The sequence below is a fragment of the Helicoverpa armigera genome, chromosome 29, assembly GCF_030705265.1.
Source record: "Helicoverpa armigera isolate CAAS_96S chromosome 29, ASM3070526v1, whole genome shotgun sequence".
In the NCBI taxonomy this organism is placed as follows: Eukaryota; Metazoa; Arthropoda; class Insecta; order Lepidoptera; family Noctuidae; genus Helicoverpa; species Helicoverpa armigera.
The window spans coordinates 213,665-229,798 of record NC_087148.1 but is presented as its reverse complement, the minus strand read 5'-3'; the positions used below and the strand labels follow the sequence as shown (position 1 = coordinate 229,798).

At 38.7% G+C, this 16,134-nt stretch overlaps 1 protein-coding gene across 1 annotated transcript in view; it reads right to left on the bottom strand.

Moving 5' to 3' along the window:
- Trna:q:34e (Son of sevenless) overlaps window positions 1–16,134 on the bottom strand; it is a 51,983-nt gene that overhangs the window by 21,153 nt on the left and 14,696 nt on the right. The window contains exons 15-20 of the mRNA XM_064042513.1: window positions 15,342–15,483; window positions 14,675–14,822; window positions 4,109–4,289; window positions 2,719–2,830; window positions 2,098–2,254; window positions 1,616–1,822 (exon numbers count right to left, since the gene is read on the bottom strand). Of these exons, the coding sequence (XP_063898583.1) occupies window positions 1,616–1,822; window positions 2,098–2,254; window positions 2,719–2,830; window positions 4,109–4,289; window positions 14,675–14,822; window positions 15,342–15,483 (947 nt within the window). The remainder of the gene's footprint in view (window positions 1–1,615; window positions 1,823–2,097; window positions 2,255–2,718; window positions 2,831–4,108; window positions 4,290–14,674; window positions 14,823–15,341; window positions 15,484–16,134) is intronic.

Sequence of the window (16,134 nt, the reverse complement as noted above, 5' to 3'; positions counted from 1 at the left end):
GCAGCGTGAGCTGGCGGGCGAGCTCGAGCGGGTGCAGTGCCAGCGGGTGCCAGGCGCAGCGCTCGGGGTCGGCGACGTGGCGACCTGTGGGAACACACTATACCTGTCTATAGAGATGGAACTCGAGCAGCGTGAGCTGGCGGGCGAGCTCGAGCGGGTGCAGTGCCAGCGGGTGCCAGGCGCAGCGCTCGGGGTCGGCGACGTGGCGACCTGTGGGAACACACTATACCTGTCTATAGAGATGGAACTCGAGCAGCGTGAGCTGGCGGGCGAGCTCGAGCGGGTGCAGTGCCAGCGGGTGCCAGGCGCAGCGCTCGGGGTCGGCGACGTGGCGACCTGTGGGAACACACTATACCTGTCTATAGAGATGGAACTCGAGCAGCGTGAGCTGGCGGGCGAGCTCGAGCGGGTGCAGTGCCAGCGGGTGCCAGGCGCAGCGCTCGGGGTCGGCGACGTGGCGACCTGTGGGAACACACTATACCTGTCTATAGAGATGGAACTCGAGCAGCGTGAGCTGGCGGGCGAGCTCGAGCGGGTGCAGTGCCAGCGGGTGCCAGGCGCAGCGCTCGGGGTCGGCGACGTGGCGACCTGTGGGAACACACTATACCTGTCTATAGAGATGGAACTCGAGCAGCGTGAGCTGGCGGGCGAGCTCGAGCGGGTGCAGTGCCAGCGGGTGCCAGGCGCAGCGCTCGGGGTCGGCGACGTGGCGACCTGTGGGAACACACTATACCTGTCTATAGAGATGGAACTCGAGCAGCGTGAGCTGGCGGGCGAGCTCGAGCGGGTGCAGTGCCAGCGGGTGCCAGGCGCAGCGCTCGGGGTCGGCGACGTGGCGACCTGTGGGAACACACTATACCTGTCTATAGAGATGGAACTCGAGCAGCGTGAGCTGGCGGGCGAGCTCGAGCGGGTGCAGTGCCAGCGGGTGCCAGGCGCAGCGCTCGGGGTCGGCGACGTGGCGACCTGTGGGAACACACTATACCTGTCTATAGAGATGGAACTCGAGCAGCGTGAGCTGGCGGGCGAGCTCGAGCGGGTGCAGTGCCAGCGGGTGCCAGGCGCAGCGCTCGGGGTCGGCGACGTGGCGACCTGTGGGAACACACTATACCTGTCTATAGAGATGGAACTCGAGCAGCGTGAGCTGGCGGGCGAGCTCGAGCGGGTGCAGTGCCAGCGGGTGCCAGGCGCAGCGCTCGGGGTCGGCGACGTGGCGACCTGTGGGAACACACTATACCTGTCTATAGAGATGGAACTCGAGCAGCGTGAGCTGGCGGGCGAGCTCGAGCGGGTGCAGTGCCAGCGGGTGCCAGGCGCAGCGCTCGGGGTCGGCGACGTGGCGACCTGTGGGAACACACTATACCTGTCTATAGAGATGGAACTCGAGCAGCGTGAGCTGGCGGGCGAGCTCGAGCGGGTGCAGTGCCAGCGGGTGCCAGGCGCAGCGCTCGGGGTCGGCGACGTGGCGACCTGTGGGAACACACTATACCTGTCTATAGAGATGGAACTCGAGCAGCGTGAGCTGGCGGGCGAGCTCGAGCGGGTGCAGTGCCAGCGGGTGCCAGGCGCAGCGCTCGGGGTCGGCGACGTGGCGACCTGTGGGAACACACTATACCTGTCTATAGAGATGGAACTCGAGCAGCGTGAGCTGGCGGGCGAGCTCGAGCGGGTGCAGTGCCAGCGGGTGCCAGGCGCAGCGCTCGGGGTCGGCGACGTGGCGGAGGGGCGCGGGGGGGAGGCGGTCGAACACGTGTGAGACGGGTGCGAGGCCCAGGGGACCCACAGCGCCCGATGCTATCGAGTCCGTGTCTGATGGCTGGCTCTGCAAAGGGGATAGTTCAAGTTATATTACTTGCAAGAAAAAAAGACATACGTGACAATCAGGATGAAAAGTACGATGAAACCATCTCAAGACATATCAAAATCAACCTATCTTCCTCTGCAGGCTTTTGAGAATACTCTGGACCCACTTCGTTATGAAGGATCTAATTTTAGGAAGCCTGAGGCTATTAAACATTCCTTTGGATCCCTAAGACCCCATCTCTAAACTAACTAACTCGAAATGCCCTTATCTCCCTTAACCCTCGTCATGCCTACCTTCCTCTGCAGCGTCTTGAGCACACTCTGGACCCACTTCTTCATGGGCTTGCCGTCGACGGACTCGAGGAACTCGCGCAGCTTGTCCAGCAGCGCCGGCTCGCGCTCGAAGTCGTAGAAGTGCTGGTCCACCCAGTGACGGAGGACGTTGATTACCCTGCAGGGAACGAAGGGGGGAATTAACTAGTTTAGAGAGGATTTTTAGCTCGGATTTTACACGAAGCAGCCTTCCCCATAGACTGATTATAAGATAGATTCGCATACTAAATCATGCACGGCCAATGCGGTAATAGACCGTTCAATTAACAAGGGAAATTCAGCCGGAGAGAAGTTAAATACGAATGCATACAAAATTTATAGTGCTATGGAGTACTTGCCCTATTTAGGAGCATAATATAATTAGGATTGAACTGAAGAACACGTCGCTTCTGATAAAATTGAATTTTAATTTTAAAGCTGTAGTCTATAACTGAATGCGTAAAATGTTTTTGTCTGACACTTTGCAAGCATTTCAGAAAAAGGCCGAAACTTTTCACGATCAAATTCTGTATTCTACCTTTTAAAGAAGTCCATAGCTACACACCACAGATACATAAACACAAGTAGTACATTCAAACTTACCTAAACTTGACCGGCTGCTGGAACTCTTTCCGATACCTCTTCCAGTCTTCTCGTGCCGTGTTCTTACTTAGCTTCTCCGCGTCGCTGCTCGCCACGCTCTCTATGCTCTCCGCTATTCAAAGTTAAATTATTTATAATATTAACGAAATAAATGATCACGTGGGAGGTGTGCACTCGGCGACGGTCGGTGAACGAATGACCCGAGTCGTGCGCGCCGCTTTATATAAGGTCCACCGTTGACAGATCGACGGTTGACACAACAACGGTTGACACATCGACGGTGGCGCCGTCAAATATATTATTAATGAAATACATCATAATTCTAGGATGGGAAGGTAAACATTGTAATGTTAACTATTTATGTATTGTATTTTCTATGGGCCTTGGTTGCCTGATGTAAAGGAATAAGTAAATATAAATAGTGTGTTTCATTGCTAGTTCACAAATCATATAACACCTGGGGTATTGAGTCTGCATCTCATAGCAGCTGATACAACACATTAGAAGTAAGTAACGCTGGTAAGTTTAAAATTTTACAGGGTTCATGACCGTAAAAAGTTATAACGATCATATTATTATACTTCATTTGAGTACGCACTTAACTAAAGGTAATCATTCTTGGTACTACTTTTTACATAAAATTTAATATGTAACAAATAAACTACTGTTTCAAAAAATTCAATTAATTCTTTTTTTTATCCTATTATATTTTGAAGCTGAGTTTAGATAAAAAGTTATATCAAGATTGTTTATAGTGCCTGCTCAAATTCAGTACAGCAACTGTTCTGAATTTACAAAACAAATAATACCTTGTCTCACATGGTTTTTAGAGCATACTGTATACGTTACCTAGATCGATCTCGAGCAGCGAGGAGTTGGGACTGACGTCCTTCTTGGGCGTCTTGATCCTTGGGACTAGCGTGCGCAAATATACCACATACTTATAACTAATTTATTTACATATTGTATAACACTTTAAAACAGTCATTAATTAAACCGTTTGTCACGGACTCGACTAGATCTAGTTGAAAACCAGCGTTAGATAAGTACTGTTTGTCTGCCCTAATATTAATCTAGATACATTTTCAATTTTTTGTCTTTGAACTTCTACTTTGTTTGTTATTATACTTATCTTGAGGTTCTTTTCTTTCATTCTTGGAAAAAATGTACGTAATTTAATAATAATACCACCTAAACAAAGATACATTATAGTATTTATCCCATATTATCCTACTTTCCAGCATGTACACAATGATTAGAAACGCGGGATAGACTGGGAGAAGCGAAGATTTTACAGCCAATATTTTTCCATATAAACTGCCTGTTTTAGCTACAGTAAACTTATATTATGCTAATGTTATTAATTTCAAGCATATATGAATCAACTCACTAGTCCTCGGCGTATCATAGACCTCGCTGGGCTCCGGTATCCGGAACCTCTCGATGAGCAGCTCGAGCAGTTCCCCCGGCGAGCAGAAGGAGCGGTACGTCGTGAGGAACGTACGAACCAGGTTCAAGTCGGAGTACACGTGGTAGGTGAGTCGTTCCACTAGCTTGAGGAGGGTTGCACCCTGGGGAGGAGAAAATAGGTATAAATTAACAAAAATAAAGCTAATCATAATTTTAACAGCTCAGTATAAGTGTACCTTGAATTACCCACAAAGTGTCTACAGATGTTATTTTTTATTTCGAGGTAAAGTATCCTATAGATTTTCAACCCTTTTGAGAATATAATGAGATTGACAGCCATATCTTTCGACTGCGTAGATTAGTCTGCAGACTTCAGAATTAACTATGGGCTTCAACTGTATACCTCTACTCTATTCTTAGAAAAAAGAGATTATAACAGACGGACGGACAGCAAAATTTAAGCACCAAAAATATTAGGTACTATTTCCATGAGACATGAGAAAATATACATTTGAATTTTAAACACTTGTTTACATTCGCAGAAGCAGGAATGATGATTGTATGAAAATTGATGATTGAGCAACCTTCCTATATCGGTATAGAGTAAAAGATATTTGTTTGTGCACTTATCACAGGTCTGTATGAAAATTCTATAAAATTAGTGTAGGCCTAATGGTGTAGGATTGTTCTACGGGCTCTTAGTATCCATAATTCCCTCAATTGTAATTAATTTCATCATTCCGTTTATGTAAGTCGTCTGAATATGTAGGAATGTACTCTTACGCTGTTATACCAAAAATTCTGTTAAAATCCATAAACCAACTGGATAAAGACTGAATTAATTTCGCACGAGCTTTTCAAAAATGAACCTTACAACAGTTAGAATAAAGCTTATACCTAACTGTGTCTCTGGGGCAATGTGAGGCTAAAAAACACGCTATTTACACAACACACATACATTTATTTTAAATAACATTTCTATGTAAATAAACATTGAGATATGACATTTATTTAATGTAATTATAATTTTACACTGAAGGGAAATAATATCACAATACTTTTTAATATTTTTTAATCTTCTTTTATATGTATGTCTGTATGTCACTTTGTTACCTAATAAACTACTGCTTCATTTTAAAGGGAAAATAAATAAATAATCGTTTACGCAGATACTCCGAAAATAGCCATTAACTATGTATTTTATTGTCAGTTTTCTAGCTTTTATAAATAAGCATTTTTGAATACGTAGCTAAGTGGCGTCACATTATTTCCAATCAGTGTTACTATTACTATGATATATGATAAATATAATATTATTATGGAAATTCATAATTTCACATAAAGGTACACGTAGGTGACTACATATCTTAAAGAATACTATAACTTGTGGATATTAATTTAAAATATCTGCCAGATTTTAGAGACAATTTCATATAATTTACAAGTTATTTATGTACCAGATAATATAATATAATCAATTTATTTTTATTCTGTTATAGGGGTTATTGTATTATTGTATACTTGAATGAAAATACGTAACAGACAAAAACTGATACAAATTCATATGATGATAAAACTAGGCCGTTAGACTCCATTGATCATTTATTTATTATTTATTGATCATTTCATCAAGATTTATTTCTTAAAAGTAATACAGTTCTTGTCACATAACTTTGCCTACTGAAGTTAGCCATTTAACGCCTTGCTCATGCGCTTTGTTTCTACAGACGCCAGCAGGTCAACCTACCCGAAGCTCTCAAATGTTACCAATCGAACATTCAACCTTCCAGTATTGTGATAAGGTTGAAATATATTAAAGACATTTGACATATTGAGGTAGGTTGATGTACCTGTAAATACTGACAGTCGTAGAGTCATTAGCAACCAACTTCAGAACGGCAGAGATATATGACAGAATCAGCAAAAAAACTGAATATCGATGAAGATTTTTCAAAAACAATTTGAGCACATGATTAGAGGGAGATAAAACAAAGAATATCTTAAGTACTACATATACATAATATATAGTTATAGACTAGAACATTAAAGCGATCGTTTTCAGTTCAGTTTGCTTCGACCTAAAGGTGCCTACAATTTAGTTACGTATGAGGCTACCGGACTTCTTTTATTGTCCTTTCAAAAATGGTTACAGATTTTTCAAAATATCTTGATCTTTTGTAGATATGGGTACTTATATTATTCATTTTATAAGGCGATTTACACAGAACATCTCATACCGCAGCGGTAGGCGTTAAAGCGGTTCATGTTTCATTAGTCTTTTGTGATCCCAGTTTTTCACATTATGATTTCAATATAAAAGTAATTGGTGATGAGAAATAAATATTTAGTTATTTATATTGCCGCTAACGTCCTCCGCAGCGCAGTATATGTAGTGTAGAAATCACCTTATGTTTCAAATTGGGACTGAAAGTTGTAGAGCACCATAGGTTTTTGTTTCATAATTTTAATATTTTTGTAAGTGTCGTTATAGTTCGGCCGTTCAGAGAATGCGTTCCTGACACCTATCAGTTAGTCAGGACTAGTGATGGGCACAACATAACACTGAGTTCGTTACCGTTCCCCCAAAATAAACCGCCGCATTATTTTAAGATTATTTTCGTTTTAAATTAGCGGAATCATTTAAAATTTATATTTTAGTTATTTAAGTGGAAACCAAAAAAAGGTAATATTCATATAATAAAATCGTTTTATTTATTCTTTGTTACAAAGTTACAATCTGTATTTCTATGCAATAAAGTAAGTACATTGAATTGAATGTGCGTACAGAATGTTAATCAGACTCCGATTCGCTTGAGGAGGTGGTGTCTTCATCATCATCTTCGCCTACGTGTATATTACGTGTATATTAGGTATTATCAATAACAGAATCAATCCTGATATCTCGGTCAAAATCTTCCAAAATCAGGTTTTTAGAGCTCTACCTCACTGGGACGCCATGGCGACGTCGCCAGCGGCACAGGTCTGGCTACTTCTGGCATCCAAATGTCGCCAAGTCGAGTGGCCATGGAGTCTCGACAGTCAATTGTTTACGTCGTCGCTCAAGAAATTGCAAGCTGACTGGCGACCACATTGGCGACTGTGTGAGGGAGGTGCGCTTTACCGTGTACATTATAGTGGCTACTGTGGCCACGTCGCCAAGTTGCCACGGTAGCCAGAAGCCACATAGGGAACTGTAGCTCGTGGCCACGCCTCCAATTTGGCGACGTTACCAAACCGTCGCCAAGTGAGTTAGGTTCCATACATTTCAATACTAACTGCTTGGATACGTAGCCGGCGACGTCGCCATTGGCGTCCTAATGAGGCAGGGCACTTAGTCTTAGCGCACGAAACGACAACAAATGACTATTTAGCGTCACAAAATGACGGCCCATGATGCCATTTGGGGTTACCATTTTCAACCTAAATATAAAAATGCTACTTTCTTTCGCGCGTTCAGTTTGATCATAGTTTTATTTTTATATTTCATAAAAGTTATCCTATAGTCCATTATTTTCAAATTCTTAAAAAGAAAAACAAAACGTATTATTTTATATTATAAGTATAACTGTATAAGAACCATCAACCAGAACAGATTACGATACTTGCCTGTTATTTTTAGCACAGCACTACAAATATAAAGCGCTGACATAACCTTGTAATAGCGCAGTATAGATTTAGAAAAATATTGTTTACCAAGTTATTTGACACTCAATTTGGCACAAAATTACAACATTCATTGATTATTATTGATATAATAATGTTGTTTTAATGCTCAACAATTGTTAAAACGATAAACAACCAGCAAAAATATTTTTATCGTACTGCAACGCCATTACAAAGTTACGTCGTCAGTTCAATCGCGATGTGTCAGAAACGCATTCTCTGAGCGGCCGAACTATAGTTTATAATTTACAATATTTTTTTCCGGTAGCCCATTAATTAAAATTACAATTCGCAAAAGCCAATTATTAAATTCGCACCAAATTTTATCAATTTCATCAATAAATTCATTTTAATCTAATTTAACAATCACTTGTATAATCTTTAAGATTACACATTCTCAAAAATTTTCTAACAATTCTGACAATATGGGTTATTCTGAAGGAATTCACCACATATAAATATCCTATATAGGACATTAAAATATGAATTTAATTCATATTTTTGAAAAATTTTATATATCGTTATACGATTTTAATTTTTTGGACAATTTTGTCAATAATATATGATAGGCACCTTATCACCATATTTTCAGTTCAAATATGTATAAATACATATACTTCTTAGTCTCTCGGTTTCGCCTCTCTTTACTCCTTCGTACATTGAGCTCTTAGAAATTGTGTAAAATATAGATAATTTAGGTTTCTAATTACTTAACATAATTGATATCATTTTGTCATGCTTGAAGTCATAAAATATGGGTTTTTGAAACCCAGTGTTTTAGTCAAAAATGACAAGTTATCAAAATCTGCTAGACTGAAATTCAACAATCCAGTGTTAAATTATTCAGTTATATGTATAATAATTGTAAATTAGGCTGTGTATTTATTTATATGTTTGTATGCTATGATAATCAATTCAAATTCTCGTTGTCAAAAATCTGTATTATTCAGAACAAAAATTCAAAAAGACTGTCATTTTTCAGCCAGCCAAAATTACTTTTCCAATATTTTGGTCATCTATCAATGAAATTACAAAAAGTAATTTCATTCATTTCTTTCCAAAAATACGTCACAATAGAAACATGCAAAATGATGCAATTATAGTAATCAAGTAACTAGAAATCTAAATACTAACAAATAATCAATATGTATGTATACAACACCGACACAGTTAGTTCTCTATACACAGATATAATTTGGAAAGACATTCAAAAATATCACATTCGACATGAGATCACATACAAGTATTTTCTGAGCACACTAAAGTATAGATACACAATTTTACTAAGGAGCTACGCCCAAAACATAAACATCCGTTTTGCTTAAAACAACTGTTTAACTCTGCAAATTGGACGTGAATTCATAGTAAACAATTAACGAAAACTGTGTCATTTGTATTGTTGGTGAACTTGGGCCTTGTTGTCACATATTGTCTTTATATTCGACGGAAATATCGCTCTTAAGATATAGTTTACATTGACAACATGACAGTCTGACAGAGAGCTGCTAGCTCATATTGCCAATTTAAACTATACCTTAATAGCATAACTTAAAGTCCATATTTGAACAGTAGTATTTGTGCTGTGTATCGTCAGTTGAGAATTGTAAGCATAGAATATAGTCATTTATTTGCCTGAACATGGTGTATATAATTCTGAAGTAACTTTGTGATCTATTTCTAGTGTGCTTCAGACTTCAGAGCTTTTGTAAACTGTCGACTTGAAAGCTTAGAAAATTTGAATTTAAATATCAGGTTTATTAGAATAGCTGTTCAAGTATATTTACTAAATTACAAGAAAAATGTCCCCCTTTCACCACTTCCTAGTGTTATGGCTGGAAAGAAGTGGTGAAGAACAAACTTCCTAGCAACACAACTAATTATTACGTTTATGTAATTTAGTTACTACTGTTATTATTGTTATTTCGTACTGTTGTTATTTAGTTATTACTGTTAACCCTACTGTTGTGTATAATTGTTGTTGATTATAAAAGTTTTTTTTTTCTGGTTATTTATTAAGTCGACTGTCTACTAAAGCTTTCTTTATTATAATCTATGACACGACAGTTACGTATACAACATTTAGTAAAACATTAATCTTTATATTTAACTATTGTTCATTAATAATACTGATTAAATTTGGATTTCTTGTCTTGCAGGTATGTTTACACAAGACGATGTGTGTTTTGTGTTTTTTTCTAAATTCTACGTAAATAACTTGTCTAAATGTGTTTTCTGTACTGCGTTGTTGCCAATTTCAGATTTTTTTCAGTGTTGCTCTATATAAAACACACATGCAAGTCAAGAAATCCAAGCAAGTACAGCCATCTGCAAAAAGATGTACACATTTAAAATGATAGAGTCGAGACATAATTATTTTGAAATGAAGTGTATTTGCATTTGTATTGCATTTATAAATGAATAAATATATCAACTTTAATCTTTCCTTTAAATTAACATTGGTTCAGATTATTGGGCCAAATTTTTTTCTTTTGTTTTCATGAGTACCCAATCGCTGTCACTCGGATACCTAACTAATTTTGTCGTCTGCATATTTTTGCATGCGACTGAAGTACAAATAGATTGACATTAAAAACAGACAGACGACGAATATTTTTTATTAAACATTCAGAAAATATATTGTACCACTTGCTTAGCTTTTTCTGTATACAAATCTCATCGTTATCATTTTATATTAATCATCCAATAGCGTGATTCCACCAAAACTGTTCGCAAACATTTGTTCGCGTATTCAATTTGCATGAAAAACGTAGCCGAGAGTTCAAAAAGATGACAGTTTCGCGGACATTTTGGCTGGGAATCGAACTCAGAGAACTGTTTCGATCTTGTGAAAAACATGTACGCGTTTCAATTGAGAGCCTCCTCTTTTTGAAGCCGGTTGATAAAAACCGTAATTGTTTTGTACCTAGTAGGTATTAATATCAGCAAGATATACGATATAATTTTCTGATCTGTAATATACATTAAAAACTACTTACATCAAGATCGCTGCTATTTTCGGACTCCACCAAATCTCCAGAACACAATCCTCCATTTTCGTGCTCGGTCGGTCAAGACCGAAAATAACCAATACACATATAAACATTGGCTTATTTTGAAAATATTTACGGTATTAACTGAGTATTTTCCGAATAAATAGAGAAAATTTACAGCTCTTTTAAACATACGCATATGTCCCTCGGACTAAAAAAAATATTACCCATGTTTCGGTTAATTCGAAAAATATTCAAGCAAGAACACGCCAACCCAGGAATACATAGATAAGGACAATTCTCTTTCAAAATTCCATCTACTACTGTAAAGAGAAATCAAAAAATATTCAATAGTATTAAATCTACTGTTAGTTTGTAATCTTAATAATCTGACATGAAATCATCGTCAGCCTTTTTATTGTCTCACTATAGGTCTGCAAGCTACGCAAGGCAAGGCGATTTCAGACTAGAGTCCAGTTTCCTACACTTTTTCTCAGTAATTCGTGTCCAAGATGTGCTTAGAAAGGACACTTCACTTTGGTACCTGCAAAATCTCGCTAGTTTGTTGTCGCCATACCGACTTTTAAAAAGGAACCAATCACTATTTTAGGCCTATTTGCAAAAATACTGACTTTTAAAACTTCCGAGAATTGTCCTTAAAAAGATCATGTCCAATTTCAATTATTAATCGATGATATTACACGGTTTACTTAAAGTATCTCTTTTTATGCTCAATTTCATATTAAAACATTTCATTCAAATCCATTATTCAATATGAACCGTGCAATGCTAATAATATACTTCTAATTCACTTGCGTTTACAATAAAAAATACGTTAATATTTCTGATTCAAACGCAAGTGAAATAGTACTATTATAATTTGAGTGTTAACAAGAATATTTCGGCACGTACTAAAACCCCAAAAAACAAACTTCTAATCCCATTTTTAATAAAACCCCATACTAACGACCGTTTTCAATTTTAGGCTTTATTCGAAAGAAAACAACATCGGAAATACTTTGTCAGGGAAAAATGTTTAGCACGGCATTTAACCATGTGTGCAAAATTGAGAAAACAATCCCTCGAAAGTCAGCTACATGCCGAAATACACTATTACACAGTTACCGAAAGTTTTGCGCAGTTGACAGCTGTCATCACAGGAAAATAGCGACTTTGACACTGACAGCAACTGTCACCTGTCACACTATACTTAGACGCTTGATCGTCCTCCGCCGCGTTTAAAACTGGATCCAGGTGATTTCCCAGGGTCTGGAGCTCGGAGACAGTTGGGGAGGGGGCAGCATGAGGTGGCTGCGCGCTCCTGGAGACCAGACAGTCCTAGATCTAGACTGGTCTAGATCCGACGCTAGTTGCAGATTATTTGTTGTGTACCACGGTTGTGTGTCGATGGCTTGGACGAACTGTGTGTGTGTGTGTGTGGCGAAAAAGTGAGCTTCGTGTGTGTGTAAGTTTAGATGCACATGCTCACGAGCTCACGCACACAAAGACTTGCGTGAGATAAAATCATTTGCACAAAAAGTCGCTTTACCAATTTACAGACCTATTATGTGCTATGGATTGCACATAATAGGATTTTGGCAAAAAATCTAACCATACAGTTTCTTTCAGGTGTTTTCTAGCTTTTTTTGTAAACTTGATAAATATGTATGTGTAGCCTATCAACATATCAATCTGTAGATTTCTCAATTTGTCTTTGGTGGACATTATCATAGTGGGTTAAAAGTATCTTCTGTGTGGGTAGCCAATGTGTTTGCAGAATGTTAATACTAGCTTAACATCGTGGAAGTGACAGTGCGTCCAATACATCAATACAAATGACCGTGATCAGCACAATATTCACAAACATCACATGCCTTACAAATATAGTATGCTATAGTAGTCTTATAAACGAGAACCGATTCGTTTTGCTTACGGAAATTACATTTAGAACGTAAATTCTACGAATTTTTTGTCAAAAACTATTGTTCGTAAGCAAAACGAATATTTTCCTGCTTATAGGAACCGGTACCACTTGTTTAAAGAACATATTTTATTTTTTAGATTATTGTCTCTCTCTGACAAACGTAATTTTACCTACGTTATCAGAAAGAGACAAAAAATATATAAAATAGGTTACTTAAACGAATGGTACTAATATTGAATAAGATTTGAAATAAAGACAGTCCGTGTTACAGAAATATAGACCTTGTTATTGTCGATTTAAAAACTATTATTGTTAGAATCCTATATAGACATGAAATGCTTGAAACTTCTTTCTGTAAAACGGAGCTAAGACAATTGAATAAGGTCCTTAAGTTGGAAGTAATTTTTATACATAAAATGGAATAAGTTGGAAAATATTTAGATATCATTGTTTCTTATTATTTGTTCTCAACTGCCCAGAGTCTAAAATACCTGATTTAGTAGTCAAATAATGTTGTAAACATACATTATATTTAATTCTAAATAAAATATATTTTTGCCGATGTGGTTAAATACTATACGGAAACATTGAAGTGTAATATTATTTGATTAACATTACAAAACTTCAATTTTAAAACTCAATTTTTCATTACGTACTACAATTTTTCACTATAGTGACTTTAATAATTTTGATTTTATTTACAGATAGCTTACAAATAGGTACAATTTTGAGTTTTATTTGACACGCCTCACGCCCGTATTCTAGAAGAAATAATAATAAATAAAACCTGTACAAAGCATGCAATTAACCGAATTACACGATTTGTGTATGTTTTTAAAATGAAAATTACCTATTTTTGGTACTCATATAATTGAATATAAGTATGTTCTGTTTAAGATAGTCGCCAATGCTGTTAATTACAACTAGATGTCGCTAGCGTTTTAGGGGAAAAAGTTAAAATAGTAGTCACGATTTCTTTAACAATCGCATAGCTAGAGTTTATTAAAACCAACAAAAATAAAAAGTCTAACATAGCCATATAAAAATGCAGTTACATGAATATGTACTATTGAGCTACTTACATAGAACTTTATTATGATACTCAAATTAAATCATAATTATTGTGTAATTAATTATCAATGAAAATAATCATAAATTATCAATAAAATATGGCTCATTTCACTGTCCATGTAGCTGCAACTGTGACATCCAAATGACATCATAATGACCAATTTCAAGATACAAAACGACGCACAAATTTTGACAAAGTTTTATTCACAATTATAGCCAATTGGTATAATATAATTCGCGGCGCATTTCTTCAAATCCTTCTTCATATAAAAACTGCCGATCACACACGGTAAAATAAATGTTCTTTTTTTAATGACAAACCGATTTTTCGAAAATAAAACTCAAAACATTCATCCGCGGATAAAAATGCCAATTTAATAAAAAAAAAAATATAATGAGAACTTGATACCTAATATTTTTATCTAGAACTAGCCGTTTTCCCGCGGTTTCACCCGCGTCCCGTGGGAACTATTTCCAATCAATTCAGTGTCATAAAATAAATAGTTTTAATTATCGTTTATTATCAGATAAAGTTAAAAGTCTAGCCCCTTAAAGGTCCCACGGTAATCCGAAAAAAGTATAAATTCTGAATAAGTTAGAAGTATTGTAAGAAAGAAGTCTTTCAAGTTTCATAGAGATTAACAAAGGGCTACTAAAGTCTTATGTATAAAATTATAGTGTAACTGACCCAGTGTATGTCAGAGAGTGGGTGAGTGACTTACCATATTGATAGGCACAGTAGACCAACTGTAAACCAATTACGTGTTCTTGTATGATTGAGAGTGTGGGCCTGTGTCCGAATGACTGAGTAACTGAGTGTATAAGTCAGTGTCCAAATGAGTGTCTGAATGAGTGTAGAACCGAGTGTCCAAATGAGTGTCTGAATGACTAGACGCACCTTAATAAGCGGCACTGGCGCGTTGGCGTGGTGCCTCGCGGTGACGTCCTCCAGCACGATGTTGTCGGGCGAGTCGGGCACCGCGAACCGGTACAGTGAAGCTGGGGGTAGTTTGAGAGGATGCCGCCGTTCCAGGTCCAGTAGGATGCTGTACACATATTGTTAAACAAGTCAAAATTGTGCAAGTGTTTCAGTATTCATAAAAGGCTGGAAAAGCCTATTCAAAATAAAACTTTTCAACTTTGACAGAGACATAAAATTAAAATAAATAAAAAATGTATGCGATAGATACTCAGAACTACCAGATTCCATGAAAAGCACAAGTAAATATCAATCTGTAGTTACTAACTTACCTAGAAGAAGAGATGAGTAACTGGACGAGCAGGTTGAGTCGGACTGGGAGTCATTCATCAATGATGTATGTATCATACACACTTACCCATTTTGTCTTCCTAGCTGCCAGATATCCATTGGCAATAGCTATTGTGGTTAAAAATTCAGACAGTGTATGTGTGTCTGTCTGGTGGCTGTGCGTCTGTCTGGTGTATATGTGTCTGTCTGGTTTATATGTGTCTGTCTGGTGTCTGTGAGTCAGTCTGGTGTATATGTATCTGTCTGGTGCCTGTGCGTCGGTCTGGTCCCTGTGTGTCTGGTGTACAAGTGTTACCTGTCGAGGAAGCGGTCGAGCATGGGCTTGGTGTTGAGCATGACGAGGTCGCACATCCAGTTGCGCTTCTCGGCGCAGGAGGCGCAGGCCAGCACCACGGCCGGGCCCACTCGGGGACATAGCTCTATGAGGTTGCGGCCCTCTGTGGGGATAATAGGATATGTAAGTAATTAAAAGCCTTAATTATCAAGTATGTAGATATAGTATTAATTAACAACTACGAGCCTTCATTATCAAGTTACACTAAGTCAGAATCAACAATCGTCACAACAACGCCAGAGCAAGAACTGCGCATTCTATATACTTAGATGCGGTGTCAGATACCCACAGAACGGCTCTTCACGTGGCGATGTTCTAACATAGTAGAAAGAGAGACAGTATGTGATGTTCATAGCCAACCGCGGCTGGTATATGTGCGCCGTGGCATGTTGCGTCGCTGCACGCACACATAAACAATAACCCCCACTACTGGCGCGTTGTGTACTATAGTCGTGGTGGCCTAGCGGGCAAAGAACCAACCTCTCGAGTATGAGGGCGCGGGGTCGAATCCAGGTCAGGCAAGTACCAATGCAACTTTTCTAAGTTTGTATGTACTTTCTAAGTATATCTTAGACGCCAATGGCTGATAAAAGGTGAAGGAAAACATCTTGAGGAAACCTGGACTATACATACAGTCTGAAATCAGCAACCCGCATTGAGCAAGCGTGGTGATTAACGCTCAATCCTTCTCCGTATGAGAGGAGGCCACAGCCCAGCAGTGGGACGATAAAAAGGCTGTAACTGTAACTAGCGC